The 16,282-nt window shown below is 42.7% G+C and overlaps 1 protein-coding gene across 1 annotated transcript in view; it reads left to right on the top strand.

The window, feature by feature from the left end:
• The window catches only part of b3glcta (beta 3-glucosyltransferase a), a 133,311-nt gene that overhangs the window by 103,959 nt on the left and 13,070 nt on the right, over positions 1 to 16,282 (top strand). Inside the window, exon 11 of the mRNA XM_063016791.1 lies at positions 29 to 142. Coding sequence (XP_062872861.1) covers positions 29 to 142 — 114 coding nt within the window. The remainder of the gene's footprint in view (positions 1 to 28; positions 143 to 16,282) is intronic.

Here is a 16,282-nt window from a genome sequence, read left to right on the forward strand (position 1 = left end):
AGTACTGACTTTCTTGTTTTTATTTCAGTCCCTGTGGTGAAGAAGACGTGGGAGAAACAAGCTTCACATCTGGAGTACTACAGTGATCACGCCGATCCCTCCATCCCGACTATAGATCTCGGCGTGCCCAACACAGAAAGAGGTGAGTTCCTCTCCATTCACAATATACCAGTCTGGTACTCAGAACAGTACAGATTACGAAGAGGAACCTTGTTGCATGTCTTCCTTGAGTCCCAATGGGTTTGAACGAGCCAGATTTATGGCATACAAGGTACAATAATGGTTTTCTGAGTGCTTTAAGACACAGTGGTGCTGATCCGTTTCAGGCAGCTTCAGCAAAGGAAGTCATAGAGGTAAGGTCACCCAAGAGGGGCGATTGAAAAATCAAGTCAGTTTCAGAGGTCTGATGGTGGACATAGCAAGACCTGACCAGAGGAAGTTGCAATAGTCAAACACAAAGATTACAAAAGATTAAACAAGTTATAAAATGGCTGGATTTTTCTAGTCAAGAAAGAACCTTAATGATCTGGTCAGGTTAGCTGTCAACAGTCCATGATAGCATAATGCAAAAGTCTTGGGCACCACTGGTTTAATGTCGTGCTTTGTTTGTTTTCCAAGTAAAATCATCTATGTGTATCAAGTTTGGTACATTTGAATACACAATTGCTTTTTATCTTAAATATTTATGTTTAATAATGTTTAACGAAATGGTGGTGCAGTGGGTAACCCTGTCACCTCACAGCAAGAAGGGCCTGGGTTTGAATTTGCATGTTCTCCCTTTGTTAGTGTGGGTTTCCGCTGGGTTCTCCGGTTTCCTCCCACAAGACCAAACACAAACAGTCAGGATAATTAAAGCTACTAGGAATTACCCTAAGTGTGTGTTTATGGTGTGTGTGGGTGCCCTGTGATGGACTGGTGACCTACCTAGGATGCGTCCTGCCTTTTGCCCCAATTAACCGGACCCACCATGACCCTGACCAGGATAGCGATGGTAAAACAGACAGTGAATGAATAAATGAATGAATGTATGAATGAATGAATGAATGAATGATTGATTGATTGAATGAATGAATAAATGAATGCATGAATGAATGAATTAATAAATGAATTAATGGGTGAATGGATCAATAAATAAACAAATGATTGAATGAATAAATGAATGATTGAATGAATAAATAAATGAATTAATTAATGAATGTATGAATGGATGAATAAAAAAACAAATGATTGAATGAATGAATGAATTAATAAATGAACGATTGAATGAATTAATAAATGAACGAATGCATGAATGAATGAATAAATGAATTAATGGGTGAATGGATGAATGAATAAACAAATGATTGAATAAATGAATGAATAAATGAATGATTGAATAAATGAATGATTGAATAAATGAATGGATAAATGAATGATTGAATAAATGAATGATTGAATAAATGAATGAATAAATGAATGATTGAATAAATGAATGATTGAATAAATGAATGGATAAATGAATGATTGAATAAATGAATGATTGAATAAATTAATGATGAAATTAATAAATGAATGAGTTAATGAAATTGGAATGGGATTAAATCACTGGGGGCATCCAGACTTTGTGCCAAATTAAATCCAACCTTGCAGGCTGAGAGTTTGTCTCACATTGCAACATGCCCCGTTTCCGCCGTATCAGCGTTTGATTAAAGCGAAGTGTATCCACAGCTGCTCATCCAGATGTGTGTGATGGATTGATTTCTAGTGGTTTATGTATCACACAGCATCCACGCTGAATCCAGACTGACGGGAAATTTGATTCCACTGGGAGCTTGTCCACCTTCAGAGCAGAACAACATGCCTGACTGCATTTCCAATCACACTGTACAATAAAACTCAGAGACACGAGGGCTGGACCAATAAAATGATCTGGGAATGAAAACGGAACCTGGCATTGTGGTGACTGAATTCAGATTACAAACTCAGCTGCACAGGGGATTTCCATTAGGTGAATTGTTCTGTAATAGTATGTATTAATATTAATAATATGTATTAGCAGTAGAAAAGCTCCGAGTGTTGTTACCTTGATACTTCATGCAGGGGCGGCACGTGGCTCAGTGGGTAGCACCGCAAGTCCTGGGTTTGATTCCCAGGTGGAGCGCTTCGGGTCCTTTCTGTGTGGAGTTTGCATGTTCTCCGCGTGTCTGTGTGGGTTTCCTCTGGGTGCTTCGGTTTCCTCTCACAGTACAAATGTGTGCAAGTGAGGTGAACTGAAGATACAAAATTGTCCATGACTGTGTTTGACATTAAAAGACTTGAACTTGTGAATCTTGTGTAAGCAGTAACTACCGGTCCTGTCATGAATGTAACCAAAGTGTGTAAAACATGACATTCAAATCCTAATAAATAAATAAATAAATAAGATACACATGCAGCCCAACGAAAACACAGTAGAGGGCACCGGAGGTGGCAGAGTTGAAGATGTTAAAATTCTTGTTAGAATCTCGAGCACTGGTAGGACGTTTTGAAGACCAGTTAGTGAGGCCAGATTGAGATGGTGTGGGCATGTGCAGAAGAGGGATGAGAGTTATATCAAAAGAAGGTTGCTGAGGAAGAGAGGAGGAGGCCAAGGAGGAAATTTATAGATGCTGTGAGGAAGAACATGCAAATGATTGGTGTGACGAAGCAGGATGTTCAGGGTGGGGCAAAATCGAGACGGATTGCTTGGAGTTGCTCACATAGAGTGTTTCTACACTCGCTGTCCATATTATCAGCTCCACTTACCACATAGAAGCACTTTGTACTTATGCAGTTATTGACTGTAGTCCATCTGTTTCTCTGCATGCTTTGTTAGCCCCCTTTCACCCTGTTCTTCAATGGTCAGGACCCCCACAGGACCACTACAGATTAGGTATTATTTGGGTGGTGGATCATTCTTAGCACTGCAGTGACACTGGAGTTTTTAAACACCTTACTGTCACTGCTGGACTGAGAATAGTCCACCAACCTAAAATATCCAGCCAGCAGCACCCTGTGACCACTGATGAAGGTCTAGAAGATGACCGACTCAAACAGCAGCAATAGATAAGCGATCGTCTCTGACTTTACATCTACAAGGTGGACCAACTAGGTAGGAGTGTCTAATAGAGTGGACAGTGGGTGGACACGGTATTTAAAAACTCCAGCAGCGCTGCTGTGTGTGATCCACTCATACCAGCACAACACACACTAACACACCACCACCATGTCAGTGTCACTGCAGTGCTGAGAATGATCCACCACCTAAATAATACCTGCTCTGTGGTGGTCCTGTGGGGGTCCTGACCATTGAAGAACAGGGTGAAAAGGGGATAACAAAGCATGCAGAGAAACAGATGGACTACAGTCAGTAACTGTGTAATTACAAAGTGCTTCTGTATGGTAAGTGGAGCTGATAAAATGGACAGTGAGTGTAGAAACAAGGAGGTGGTTTTAATGTTATGGCTGATCAGTGTATATATAGATGTCGCTCCGATGATCCAAAGCCTCGTTCACACTGTTGATGGAAGCCTGTCAAGCCAAGGAAAACAAAGTGACTCGCAGCACAGACCCGGCTGTACAGAACAGGGTATCACACATACGTACACGGTGCCGCTCCTGGTTCTGCCTCTCCTGGGCTGGATTGATGCTGCAGGAAGCTGTTAGCACACCGTGTTCTTCAGCTTCTCCTCTCCTGTTTATTCATGAGCTCGCAAATTCATCATAATTGTCTGTGACTGAGAGGCTTAATGTCTGCTCAAGGCAAAGGTGAGCAGCAAGCATGTATCGTGCTATAACATTTTTATATCAGAGAAATATTCATTTATTTCTTTACAAGACGACTGTTGACCAATAAATAATCAAGTTTAGGAAACAAGTTTAAGTTGTTAAAGAGCCCTTGAGATGAATAAAGTAGGAAAAAATAGAAATAATATTAACACCATACTCATCACAGTCTTAGTCTTGAACTAAGAAAAAAGGGTCTAAAACTCATTTCATATCATTTTTATGTTTAACCACCACTTTACTCCGGTCAGGGTCACGGCGGCTCTGGTTCTCCTGGAATCATTTACGTTCGACATTCACCCAACACTTCAATATTATTTATTTATTTATTTATTAGGATTTTAACGTCATGCTTTACACACTTTGGTTATATTCATGACAAGTTTAATGTGAAACACAGTCATGGACGATTTTGTATCTCACTTTAACGTCTTTGGACTGTGGGAGGAAACTCACATAAACACAGGGAAAACATGCTCCACACAGAAAGCCCTGGACCACTTCACCTGGGTATCGAACCCAGGACCTTCTTGCTGTGAGGCGACAGTGCTACCCACCGAGCCACCGCCCCCCCCCCCCCCCCCCCCACACTTTACATTTACAATTTTAGAATTTAGAAGATGCTTTTATCCAAAGCGACTTACAGTACTGTGACAGTATATTGTCCTAACAATTGAGGGTTAAGGGCCTTGCTGAAGGGCCCAACAGTGGCAACCTGGCAGTAGTAGGGATTGAACCAGGGACCTTTCAATTACTAGTCTAGTACCTAAACCACTAAGCTACATCTGCTTTAATACAAAGTGACTTAAAATCATGACTGTAGTTTGAGTTAAAGGCCTTGCTCAACAGCACTTGATCCTGCAACCTCCTGATCACTAGTCCAGTACATTAACCACTGAGCTACCACTGGAATCGCTGGCCGCAGTGCAGCAACACACCCCTGACAGGACGTCACCCAGTGCAAATATTTATAACTCAGCCTTTTGAAGTGATTGGCACCAGGTACTTTTACGAGGGATCTTCAACAAGTTTCTGCACTTTTATATTTTGGTTAGAAACGGTGAGGGTGGGAGGAGTAGTAATCGGTCATGTCTGAGAGACTGAGAGGCGCCATCTGATTTCCACCTTTTTGGACGCTCAAAGAAGCTTTAAGGGGAAGAAGATTTTCATGTGATGATGATGTGAAAGCAGCGCTGCATCAGTGGCTACGCACTCAACCAAAAAACATTTTTTGCTGATGGCATTAAAAAGTTGGTACAACGCTGAGAAAAATGCATCTGAAGGTGACTGTGTGTTGAAATTCTTAATGAATGGAGTTTAAAAGTGCAGAAACTTTTTGAAGAACCCTCGTATTTCATTCTGGTTTCCTCACTCAGTGACTAGCTCATCACACTTCTTGGAACTGTACTTGTTCACCCACACACATCAGTACAAAGAGAACTTAAAAGAACTTGAGAAAAAGACTACCAGGCAACATTAGGATTAACCGGAGGGTAGCTGTCAGTTTTTAAACGTCCCCATTATGCAGGGAGATGAAAATGTTCCACTTCATGTTTAATTTAAACCATATCAAAAATACCCGCATGGTTAGTGTTAGAAATATTATGCAAATACATGAACATGAGCGCTTTTAAGCGATTCAGGATGAAGCAATCTGAACATCACACTAAGTGTGTGTGTGGGTGTGTGTGTGTGGTTCAGCTCTATGTCTATCCCATTATAAAATGTATTAAAATAGACTGACCTCTGTGTGATCTTTCGGGTTATAACAACAGCCTCTCTTCCGAGAAGGCTTCTCACAAGACTTGGGGTGGCACGGTGGCTCGGTGGGTAGCACCGTCGCCTCACAGCAAAAAGGTCCTGGGTTTGATCCCCAAGTGGGGCGGTCCAGGTCCTTTCTGTGTAGAGTTTGCATGTTCTCCCTGTGTCTGTGTGAGTTTCCAGGAGCTCCGGTTTCCTCCAACAGTCCAAAGCAAGTGAGGTGAATTGGAGACACTAAGTTGTCCATGACTGTGTTCGATATTACACTTGTGAAGTGATGAATCTTGTGTAACCAGTAACTACCTGTCCTATCATGAATGTAACCATTAGTGTAAAACATGACGTTAAAATCCTAATAAATAAATATTAAATACAGTGTATCACAAAAGTGAGTACACCCCTCACATTTCTGCAGATATTTAAGTATATCTTTTCATGGGACAACACTGACAAAATGACACTTTGACACAATGAAAAGTAGTCTGTGTGCAGCTTATATAACAGTGTAAATTTATTCTTCCCTCAAAATAACTCAATATACAGCCATTAATGTCTAAACCACCGGCAACAAAAGTGAGTACACCCCTTAGTGAAAGTTCCTAAAGTGTCAATATTTTGTGTGGCCACCATTATTTCCCAGAACTGCCTTAACTCTCCTGGGCATGGAGTTTACCAGAGCTTCACAGGTTGCCACTGGAATGCTTTTCCACTCCTCCATGACGACATCACGGAGCTGGCGGATATTCGAGACTTTGTGCTCCTCCACCTTCCGCTTGAGGATGCCCCAAAGATGTTCTATTGGGTTTAGGTCTGGAGACATGCTTGGCCAGTCCATCACCTTTACCCTCAGCCTCTTCAATAAAGCAGTGGTCGTCTTAGAGGTGTGTTTGGGGTCATTATCATGCTGGAACACTGCCCTGCGACCTAGTTTCCGGAGGGAGGGGATCATGCTCTGCTTCAGTATTTCACAGTACATATTGGAGTTCATGTGTCCCTCAATGAAATGTAACTCCCCAACACCTGCTGCACTCATGCAGCCCCAGACCATGGCATTCCCACCTCCATGCTTGACTGTAGGCATGACACACTTATCTTTGTACTCCTCACCTGATTGCCGCCACACATGCTTGAGACCATCTGAACCAAACAAATTAATCTTGGTCTCATCAGACCATAGGACATGGTTCCAGTAATCCATGTCCTTTGTTGACATGTCTTCAGCAAACTGTTTGCGGGCTTTCTTGTGTAGAGACCTCAGAAGAGGCTTCCTTCTGGGGTGACAGCCATGCAGACCAATTTGATGTAGTGTGCGGCGTATGGTCTGAGCACTGACAGGCTGACCCCCCACCTTTTCAATCTCTGCAGCAATGCTGACAGCACTCCTGCGCCTATCTTTCAGAGACACCAGTTGGATGTGACGCTGAGCACGTGCACTCAGCTTCTTTGGACGACCAACGCGAGGTCTGTTCTGAGTGGACCCTGCTCTTTTAAAACGCTGGATGATCTTGGCCACTGTGCTGCAGCTCAGTTTCAGGGTGTTGGCAATCTTCTTGTAGCCTTGGCCATCTTCATGTAGCGCAACAATTCGTCTTTTAAGATCCTCAGAGAGTTCTTTGCCATGAGGTGTCATGTTGGAACTTTCAGTGACCAGTATGAGAGAGTGTGAGAGCTGTACTACACACCTGCTCCCTATGCACACCTGAGACCTAGTAAAACTACCAAATCACATGACATTTTGGAGGGAAAATGACAAGCAGTGCTCAATTTGGACATTGAGGGGTGTAGTCTCTTAGGGGTGTACTCACTTTTGTTGCCGGTGGTTTAGACATTAATGGCTGTATATTGAGTTATTTTGAGGGAAGAATAAATTTACACTGTTATATAAGCTGCACACAGACTACTTTTCATTGTGTCAAAGTGTCATTTTGTCAGTGTTGTCCCATGAAAAGATATACTTAAATATCTGCAGAAATGTGAGGGGTGTACTCACTTTTGTGATACACTGTACATTCTCAGGCCGCTCAGGTGGGCAGCGGTAAAACACACGCTAGCACACCAGAGCTGGGATCTCAAATACATCGTATCGAATCTCAGCTCTGCCGTCCAGTAAGCCGGATTGGGTCTCCTCGTAACTGATGCAACTACGACCTCTGCTGACTGACTCATGGCGCCTGCACAGTGCGTTGATCAGGGTGTGTCTCTTCGTACACAGTGCTGATCCGCATTAGTACTCGCCGAGTACAGGTGAAAAAAATGCATACGGCTGCTACCCACGCGTCGGAGGGGGCGTGGGTTAGCTTCGTTCTCCTCAATCAGAGCGGGGATCGGCTAGTGGAGAGGAAGCGTGATGCAATCGGGCAATTGGACGCGCTAAAAAGGGAGAGAAAGGGAAAGAAAATAAATAAATACATTCTCACAAGACTTTGAAGTATGTCTGTGGGAATTTGTGTCTGTTTAGTCAAAAGAGCATCTGTATGGATTGATGAAGATGATTTCGGTTCTTTCCAGAGCTGTTGAATGGGGCTGGGGTCAGGGCTCTGTGCAGGACTTGAACAGGAATGACTGTTGCTGCTAAGTTAAAGCATCATTTCCTTCATATAAATGATTTATTTCACCTGTTAGCAACTGCTGCAGCTGAAACACACATTCAGTCATCAGAAGTGGTGTCCCAGCACTCAGTAATGATTGACTTGATTTGTCTGAGGACTAAAATGCAAAGCAGTTTTGTAAGTAATGTAGCTTTATAATATAATTCATTCATTTAATTACACTGCTAATCAGTATTTGAAACCTGGTGTTCATTCACATGCAGAAGGGAAGTGTCGCTCTCTACACTCACTCTGTGGTAGAAAGTTTGAAGCTCCTCAAACACGTTTATGCCAGCAGGGGATTTACAGCCTGTTCAGCACTTTATAGAAGTTGTTAATCCTAAACCTTTCTTGTACTGCTGACGAGGGAAAATCCATCATTCAGAAAACAATAAAAACCCCTGAATCAACTTTAATACCTGGCTGTTAAAACCTCATCAGAGGATTTGATCAAAGTCAAACAAATGACGTTATTTGTTCATGTTTGTACACAGATTTGTATAACAACATATTAGATACACACACACACACACACACACCCAGCACTTTATTAGGTACACCTGATAATCTGGTACGTACATTCATTGATTATTTTTTGGGTATTGTGGGTATTCAATTACTGATTGTTGCCCATCTGTTGCTTTGAACTCTTCGTCAACCCCCAGTACCCCATTCATCGGTCAATAGGGACCATTCATACCAGTACAAACCACACTACCATGTTAATACCATGCTGGTGCCAGTGCAGTGCTGAGATTGGTCCACCACTCGAACACCATCTAATCAGGAAACAGAGGATCTATATAGGGGATCCCATTCACACACACACACACACACACACACACACACACACACACACACACAAACAGATTCGTACAACAACATATCAGATCCACACATACACACACAGAGCACTTTATTAGGTACACCTGATAATCTGGTACGTACATTAATTGATTATTTTTCAAACAACTTCAACCAACTATACAGATAAACCTGTGGGTATTCAATTACTGATTGTTGCCCATCTGTTACTCTGAACTCTTTTTTAACCCCCCTAGTACCCCATTCATCAATCGAAAGCGACTGACATAGGAATCACTCATACTAGTACAACCCACACTACCATGTTATTACCATGCCGGTGCCAGTGCAGTGCTGTGAATGATCCACCACTCAAACATCATCTACAGTTCAGTCATCAGTACAGGGTCCTTTATAGAGGATCCCTTTCACACACACACACTTTTTAATAAAAAATCATTTGATCAGGATATCGGCGCCGAGATTCTGAACTCCTCGGTTCCAAACTCAGCGTTGCCACCGGTCGGCTGGGCCCAGTACCCCATTCATCGGTCAATAGGGACCATTCATAGCAGTACAACCCACATAACCATGTTAATACCATGCTGATGCCACTGCAGTGCTGAGATTGGTCCACCACTTGAACACCATCTAATCAGGAAACAGAGGATCTCCATAGGGGATCCCATTCACACACACATACACATACACACACACAGATTTGTGTAACAACATAGTAGATCCACACATACACACACCAAGCATTTATTAGGTACACCTGATCATCTGGTACATTTGAAACTCGGTGTTGCCACCGGTCGACGGTTCTGCTAGGGCGGGATGACCGGGCCATGTGGGTGGGGTCTTCAAACGCTGTGTAAGGACTTTGATTGGCAGATAGAGAAGCGCCTGTGCAGAGTGCATGGGTGAAAATCAGTTTGGTGTCTTTAATATACAGTACATTCAGTCTTTTTTCTTTTCTTTTTTGAAATTCACTTTACCAAAGTGCCACATTCAGCCTGTCTGATATTGTATTTATCATAAGTGTATTACAAAAAAGCCAGATTGAAGCCCACAAAATTTAAAACGGTCCTATAAACAATCCCTTGCTACTCTTTGGAGTAAGAAAGAAAAGAAAAAACAATCCGCTGTTGAATAGTGAAAGCCCGTGCATCAAATTTAAAACCAAGGTTTGGATATTAAAACCTCAGCAGTGCTGCTGATTAAAACTAAAAGCTTTAAATTTTACAAACGCGATGCCAAGCACTTTATATATAAAATATTCATACGAGAAATCTTTTCTCAGATTTTATTAGCAGCAGATTAGATTTAAACCTCCAAAGACTCGCCGCTTTTCAGACATTTTAATGAACGCTCCGCTTTTCAAATCGATTTTTATTGGTGCTTTAGATGAGTATGGATTGGCTGGACTGGGTCGAGCTGACAGCAGGGCAACAATGACTTACACTGAAGAGCCAAAATATTAGGACCACATATTAAAAATGATGTCACACAGGTCTGACCTGATTAGACATGGACTCCACAAGATAGGAAACATAGTGCTGTTAGTGCCAGCTAGTTCTTCACTATCTGTACTTTGCAGGGTCCTACAGCTGTTCTACATGCATCATGATGATATATCTGAGTGTTTGTATTAAGCACTTTTGAGGGGAGAACTTATCCTAGCCATCCAGCATTGTAGTTAGCCTACAGGAGTGGTTCCCAAAGTGGGCTTGGAGGTGTCATCAAGGCAAATGAATGAGGCTTGTTTAAGCACTGCTAGCAAAGAATTAAGATACATGATGCATGTCACTTTTTATAATTCCACTTTGTTTTGTTTAATTAGAAGTTGCAATTTTAGGCGCTGAGGTGGCGCAGCGGTAAAATGCGCTAGTACACCAGAGCTGACATCTCAAACTCTGCCATCCGGCACGAGCAACGATTGGCTGTAGTTCTAGGGGGGGGTGCCGAACGGGGATTCCTCATAACTGAGGCAATTACGACCAATGCTGGCTGATTAATGCCGAGGGATAATTCGTTAATCAGGGTGTGGCTCTTTGTAAACATAGCTGATCTGTCCATTTTAATCGCCCCTAATTTCAGTTTTTTTATTTTTTATTAAACTCTACAGATTACAGGTGAGATTACAGGTGGAAAAAGTTCTGAAATGATTTATCTTGGTCTCATAAAAATCATTAAAACCTGCCAGTGTAACTGGGGTGTGTAGATTTTACTTTTTATATCCACTGTATTTCAAAATCACTTTGAATGCTTTAATATCTCACACTTTATTTATTTCTATGTAATATTTACATGAACGCACTTGAATATAGTGACTGCAAGTGCTAGAACTAAATAACAGAGATTAAATTGATTGAATCGTCCCCCCGTCACGTCCCGTACCTTTTCAAGTGGAGAACGTTCACGACTTCATAATAAAACGTGACACAATGCTGGAAATAAAACTAAACATTGCAGTCGAGATTTATTATTCAGGCTGCATTTAAGAGATGGATGATGTGTCATGTACTCATCGTCTCCCGTCTTGTTACACCACAAAGATTTTTGACGGATTGTCACAGTGACGCTATGATGCTTTCAGTCGAGCAGCACATGCGTGTAGAACCTCAGACGTGGGTCCGGCTGAATAAAGTACCGAATACAGCAGGTTCGTCTCATGATGTGGCCCGCAGGTTAGCGCACTCTTTCGTTGACATGATGGTATTTAGAGAGAGCATTAGAATGTATGGTGGACCACGCTATGCTTTCTGTATTCCTCCGACGCTCATGCTAGCACCTCGACCAGACAGTCTGAGTGGATTTTGTAGCAGCAAACAAGTTTGGCTTCTCTCAGCCAGTAGTCCCACTGGAAATAAAAGCAAAAGCAGAGTTGATAGTGGGTTCACCCGGCTCTTATTCATCAGCTACAAGGCAAAGTTGAGCTAAGTTTAACTTTATGCAAATTAGGAGCAAAGCGATGTGCTAATAGGAATTGAGCAATGAGCAGAGTATTATGCGCTTTATCTTCGCCACTGTGAAACGTTACGTTCCTTTTTTGGTTCTTAGATGATTATTTCTACTAGAGATGTAAGAGAAGCTAATTGTTGCGGTGTCTAACGGAAGCACAGTTTTCCCGTCATGTTGACTGCACAGACAGTGATGCTCTACACAGAGATACAATTTATAGACGAGTGATTTAAGTCTAGGATTTTAGCTGGATTACAGGGAGGAATCTGATTTGTGGTCAGATAGTTTTTTCTATACGCTCTGTAGATACCAGTCAGTAGAGTACACTGTTTATGGCACGGTGGCTAAGTGGGTATCACTGTTTCCTCACAGCAAGAAGGTCCTGGGTTCGATCCCCAGGTTGGAGCACTCCAGGTCCTTTCTGTGTGCAGTTTGCATGTTCTCCCCGTGTCTTTGTGGGTTTCCTCCGGGAGCTCCGGCTTCCCCCCACAGTCCAAAGACGTGCAAGTGAGGTGAACTGGAGATACAAAATTGTTCATGACTGTGTTTGACATTAAAGAACTGACGAATCTTGTGTAACCAGTAACTACCGGTCCTGTCATGAATGTAACCACAGTGTGTAAAACATCACATTAAAATCCTAATAAACAAATAAAACCATGGCAACCAAATGGCCACAGGTGATGATGACGCTGCCGGTGTTAACACAGAGTGTTGAGCGATCAGCGATTTGGGGGACAAGAAATGGAAAGTCACTACCAGTGTGGATGCAGGGTTAGACTGTCACATGTATAAGTGCTTCTTATGCATTTTCAGTAAATCTTAACACATAAATAAATAAAGATGTAAATACTGCAGTATTACATCACAATTCCTGCAGCATTCAGTAGATGAATGTTTTCCTATTAAGTGTCGTTTACTCACGAACATCATCACTCCTAACACTCAAACATGCAAAACTCTCCCTTCAGTTGCTCAGTCCTCATGCCCGCAGAACCCAGTGATGAAACACCTCCACCAACCCCCGCCCCACTTCTCCGCCACCTTAAGGTTCTTTGCCGGTGCTGATGCTCCCTGTGGAGCGCTGCAGCCCAGAGGTGTGGTCCCTCGGGGGGATTCCGACAGCGAGTGGATCACTGGAGCAGCATTGATATTTTTAGGGTGGAGAGTCGTGTTCCTCCTGCTGGTGCAAATGACAGCGGTACATTCTGTTCTGCTGCTCTGCTTGCAGTATTACACACACACACAAAAGTGGTGTTGCAGCTTTCATTATCACTCCGTCCTCACGCCGTCCTCACCCTGTTCTTACTTCATCCTCAATTTGTCCTTGCTCCGTCTTCACTCTGTCATCATCACGTCTTTCATTTTTCAATCCTACCGTTCCTTATCTTAATTCACCTTATAGCGTAATGAGCTTTAAATACACACACATCTGTTTATGCTCAGGTGCTTGTTTATTAGGTACACACATCTATAATGTACGTCTGGTTCATCAGGTACGACTGCCATATACTGTTTATGGCCAGAATTATGTGGACGCCCTTTTAAATCACTGAGTCTGAGTGTTCAGGCACATTTCAATTCAGTTTTTAACTTTGTATCAACAGTTTGAGGAAGGTCCTGTCCTGTATCAAGATGACTGCATGTCAAAAATTGGTGAAGATTACATCTATTAATTCTTGCTGCTTAGTCGGAGCTGACTGTCTACCATGCTTTACATTTATTTATAGAAGTCCTGGGTTCGAATCTCAGCGGTGCTGTTTGCCGATCTGCTGCCTGCTTGGATATGTTTGGCTAATGTATGGTGGGTGGGGCAGGAGGTGTTTGTCTGATACTGTCTAGCCATTGTAAGGTGCACTTGTCAGTGCTGGTCCCAAGACCAGAGAGAAATAGAAGGGTTGTGTCAAAAAGGTTATCTGGTATGACAACTGTGCCATTTCTGGTATGCAGACCAGATCCGCTGTGACGAAAGAAATCCTAGTCGGTTAGATTAGGGATTTTTTTCCAACCTGGCAACCTGATTTAGATTCATGACTCTCTTTAGGTATTATAATGAATGGCTTGATTTGACTAAAGGAAATAATTAGCAGCAGTGTTATTCTAAATGATGTAGCATAACAACGACCTTGAGTCTCTGAGCTACCCGGCTTTAATTACGCCGCTAATCAGCATTCAGACGCGGTTTCATTCGTTCGTTAATTGCATACAGAGAAGAGAGATTGCTCACTGGTCGCTCCAGTAACAGCTTCATTGTTCACTGCAGGATCCTGACGCATCATCTAGTTGGACAGCAGTTTCAAAACAATGAGCGTTAATATTAAGCTGGCACCTTTCTTTGCAGCAATAACAGTCGTTATTCTTCTGGGAACGCTTTCTTTTTTCTGTTTTATGTTTTTGGAGTTTTGTGGACATTTATACAAAAAGTGCATTAGTGTGGTCTGGCATTGGAATCGACTTTTTGATGTGTTTGGTGTGTTTAGGTTGTGGCTTTGTGCAGGCCTGATGCAGTGTATAAATAAAAAAATAGAGACGTCAATGATTTGCAAATCCTTTTTCTATACATACCATACAGAAGCACTTTGTAGTTCTACAATTACTGACTGTAGTCCATCTGTTTCTCTACAAAGTTTTTTAACCTGCTTTCACCCTGTTCTTCAATGGTCAGGACCCCCACAGGACCACCACAAAGCAGGTATTATTTAGGTGGTGGATGATCCCCGAGGCCGCGCGGAGGCCGGAATCGGTCAGAGAGTGGATCACAGGAGCAGCTTTGATATTTTATTGGGAGAGAAAGTTCTGTTACGCCCGCTGGTGCAAATGACAGCAGTACTCCGTGTTCTGCCCTCTTTCTTATGTTACACACACACACACACAGTAGCATCACCTCAAGCTGTGAAACTTTTACCCTCACCTTCCTCACTTTTCCTGTTTTTATTAGTCAGTTCGTCTGCGTATACACTGTATGGTCAAAAGTATGTGGACACGCTTCTTAATTATTCATTTAAATTATCAAAAATAATTGTGCCTGTTCTCCAAAACCTCTTTTGACTCTTTACACAAATTCCCACAGACGCACTTTAGAATCTTGTTGAGGAGCATCTCCATTTGGCTTTGGTCAAGTGTCCACTTTGTGAAAGCTTGTGGTGAACATCATCCCCACAGATACATGCCAAAATCTTCTGGGAGGCTGTTGTAGCCACATGGTGTGTGTGGAAACACCATGTTACTGGTGGCGCAGTTTGAATCTCAGCTCTGTTAACACAGTCAATACGGACAATAACGGGCTGGTCCATGGTAGGGAGGGACGGACGGAGGGAATCATCATAACTGCTGCAAGTCTGACCCCTGCTGGCTGATTGATGGCCCCTGCGCAATGAGACGGGGGATAATAGAGATCAGTGTACGATCGGTGTGTGTTATCACAGGTGAAAAGAAGTGGTCGGCTATTGCACAAGTGTCTGAGGGGGCGTGTGTTAGGTAGTCTACTGCAGCATAGTGGCAGAAATACAAATCAGGTGATTTAATAGGACTAGAATGGAAGTAAAAGGGGGGGGGGGTGTCGGCACAATGAACTTTTTACACTACCAAATTATTCATCTACGTTGCAGAATTTAACTCGCTCACTCACTTTCTTAACCGCTGATCCAATCAGGGTTGCACGTAGGGTGCTGGAGCCTATCCCAGCTTTTCAATGGGTGCAAGGCACACAGTAACACCCTGGACGGGGCAACAGTCCATCGCAGGGCAGACACACACACACACACACTCATACACACACACATTTACCTATAGGGCAATTCAGTGTCTCCAATTAACCTGACTGCATGTTTTTGGACTGTGGGAGGAAACCCACGCAGACACGGGGAGAACATGCAGACTCCACACAGAAATGACCCAGACCGCCCCACCTGTGGATCGAACCCACCCAATTCTTGCTGTGAGGCGACAGTGCTACCCACCGAGCCACCGTGCCGCCCGAATTTAACTCACAATGAACATAAAAAAACCAAAGGAAAAGATCGGAGACAGAAATAATTAAAATCCATTTATCGCATAAGTCAGGTAAAAGTGTGTGTGAAGTTGTGACAGGTATAAGAACACACAGGAAGCTCTGTAGTTAAATCCTTACTTTTATTCTTCTGTCTTTCATCACCTGAACCTTTTGCCTGCGCTCCTGTATCTAACATGAACATCGTCTCGTCTGACGAGTCTAGATCATGAGCCGTAAAATCACTTCGTTTCTCTCGCCGAGATGCAGTAGGCGGAACGATGTCTTTAATTCTGACGTCCTCAGCATTTTAATAAATACACTTTCATTTCATCTTCAGAAAAGATAGACTTCACAGAAAAGTGAATTACTGAGCGGCAGCCGTTTCATT

Source organism: Trichomycterus rosablanca, chromosome 20 (assembly GCF_030014385.1).
Source record: "Trichomycterus rosablanca isolate fTriRos1 chromosome 20, fTriRos1.hap1, whole genome shotgun sequence".
Taxonomy (NCBI): domain Eukaryota; kingdom Metazoa; phylum Chordata; class Actinopteri; order Siluriformes; family Trichomycteridae; genus Trichomycterus; species Trichomycterus rosablanca.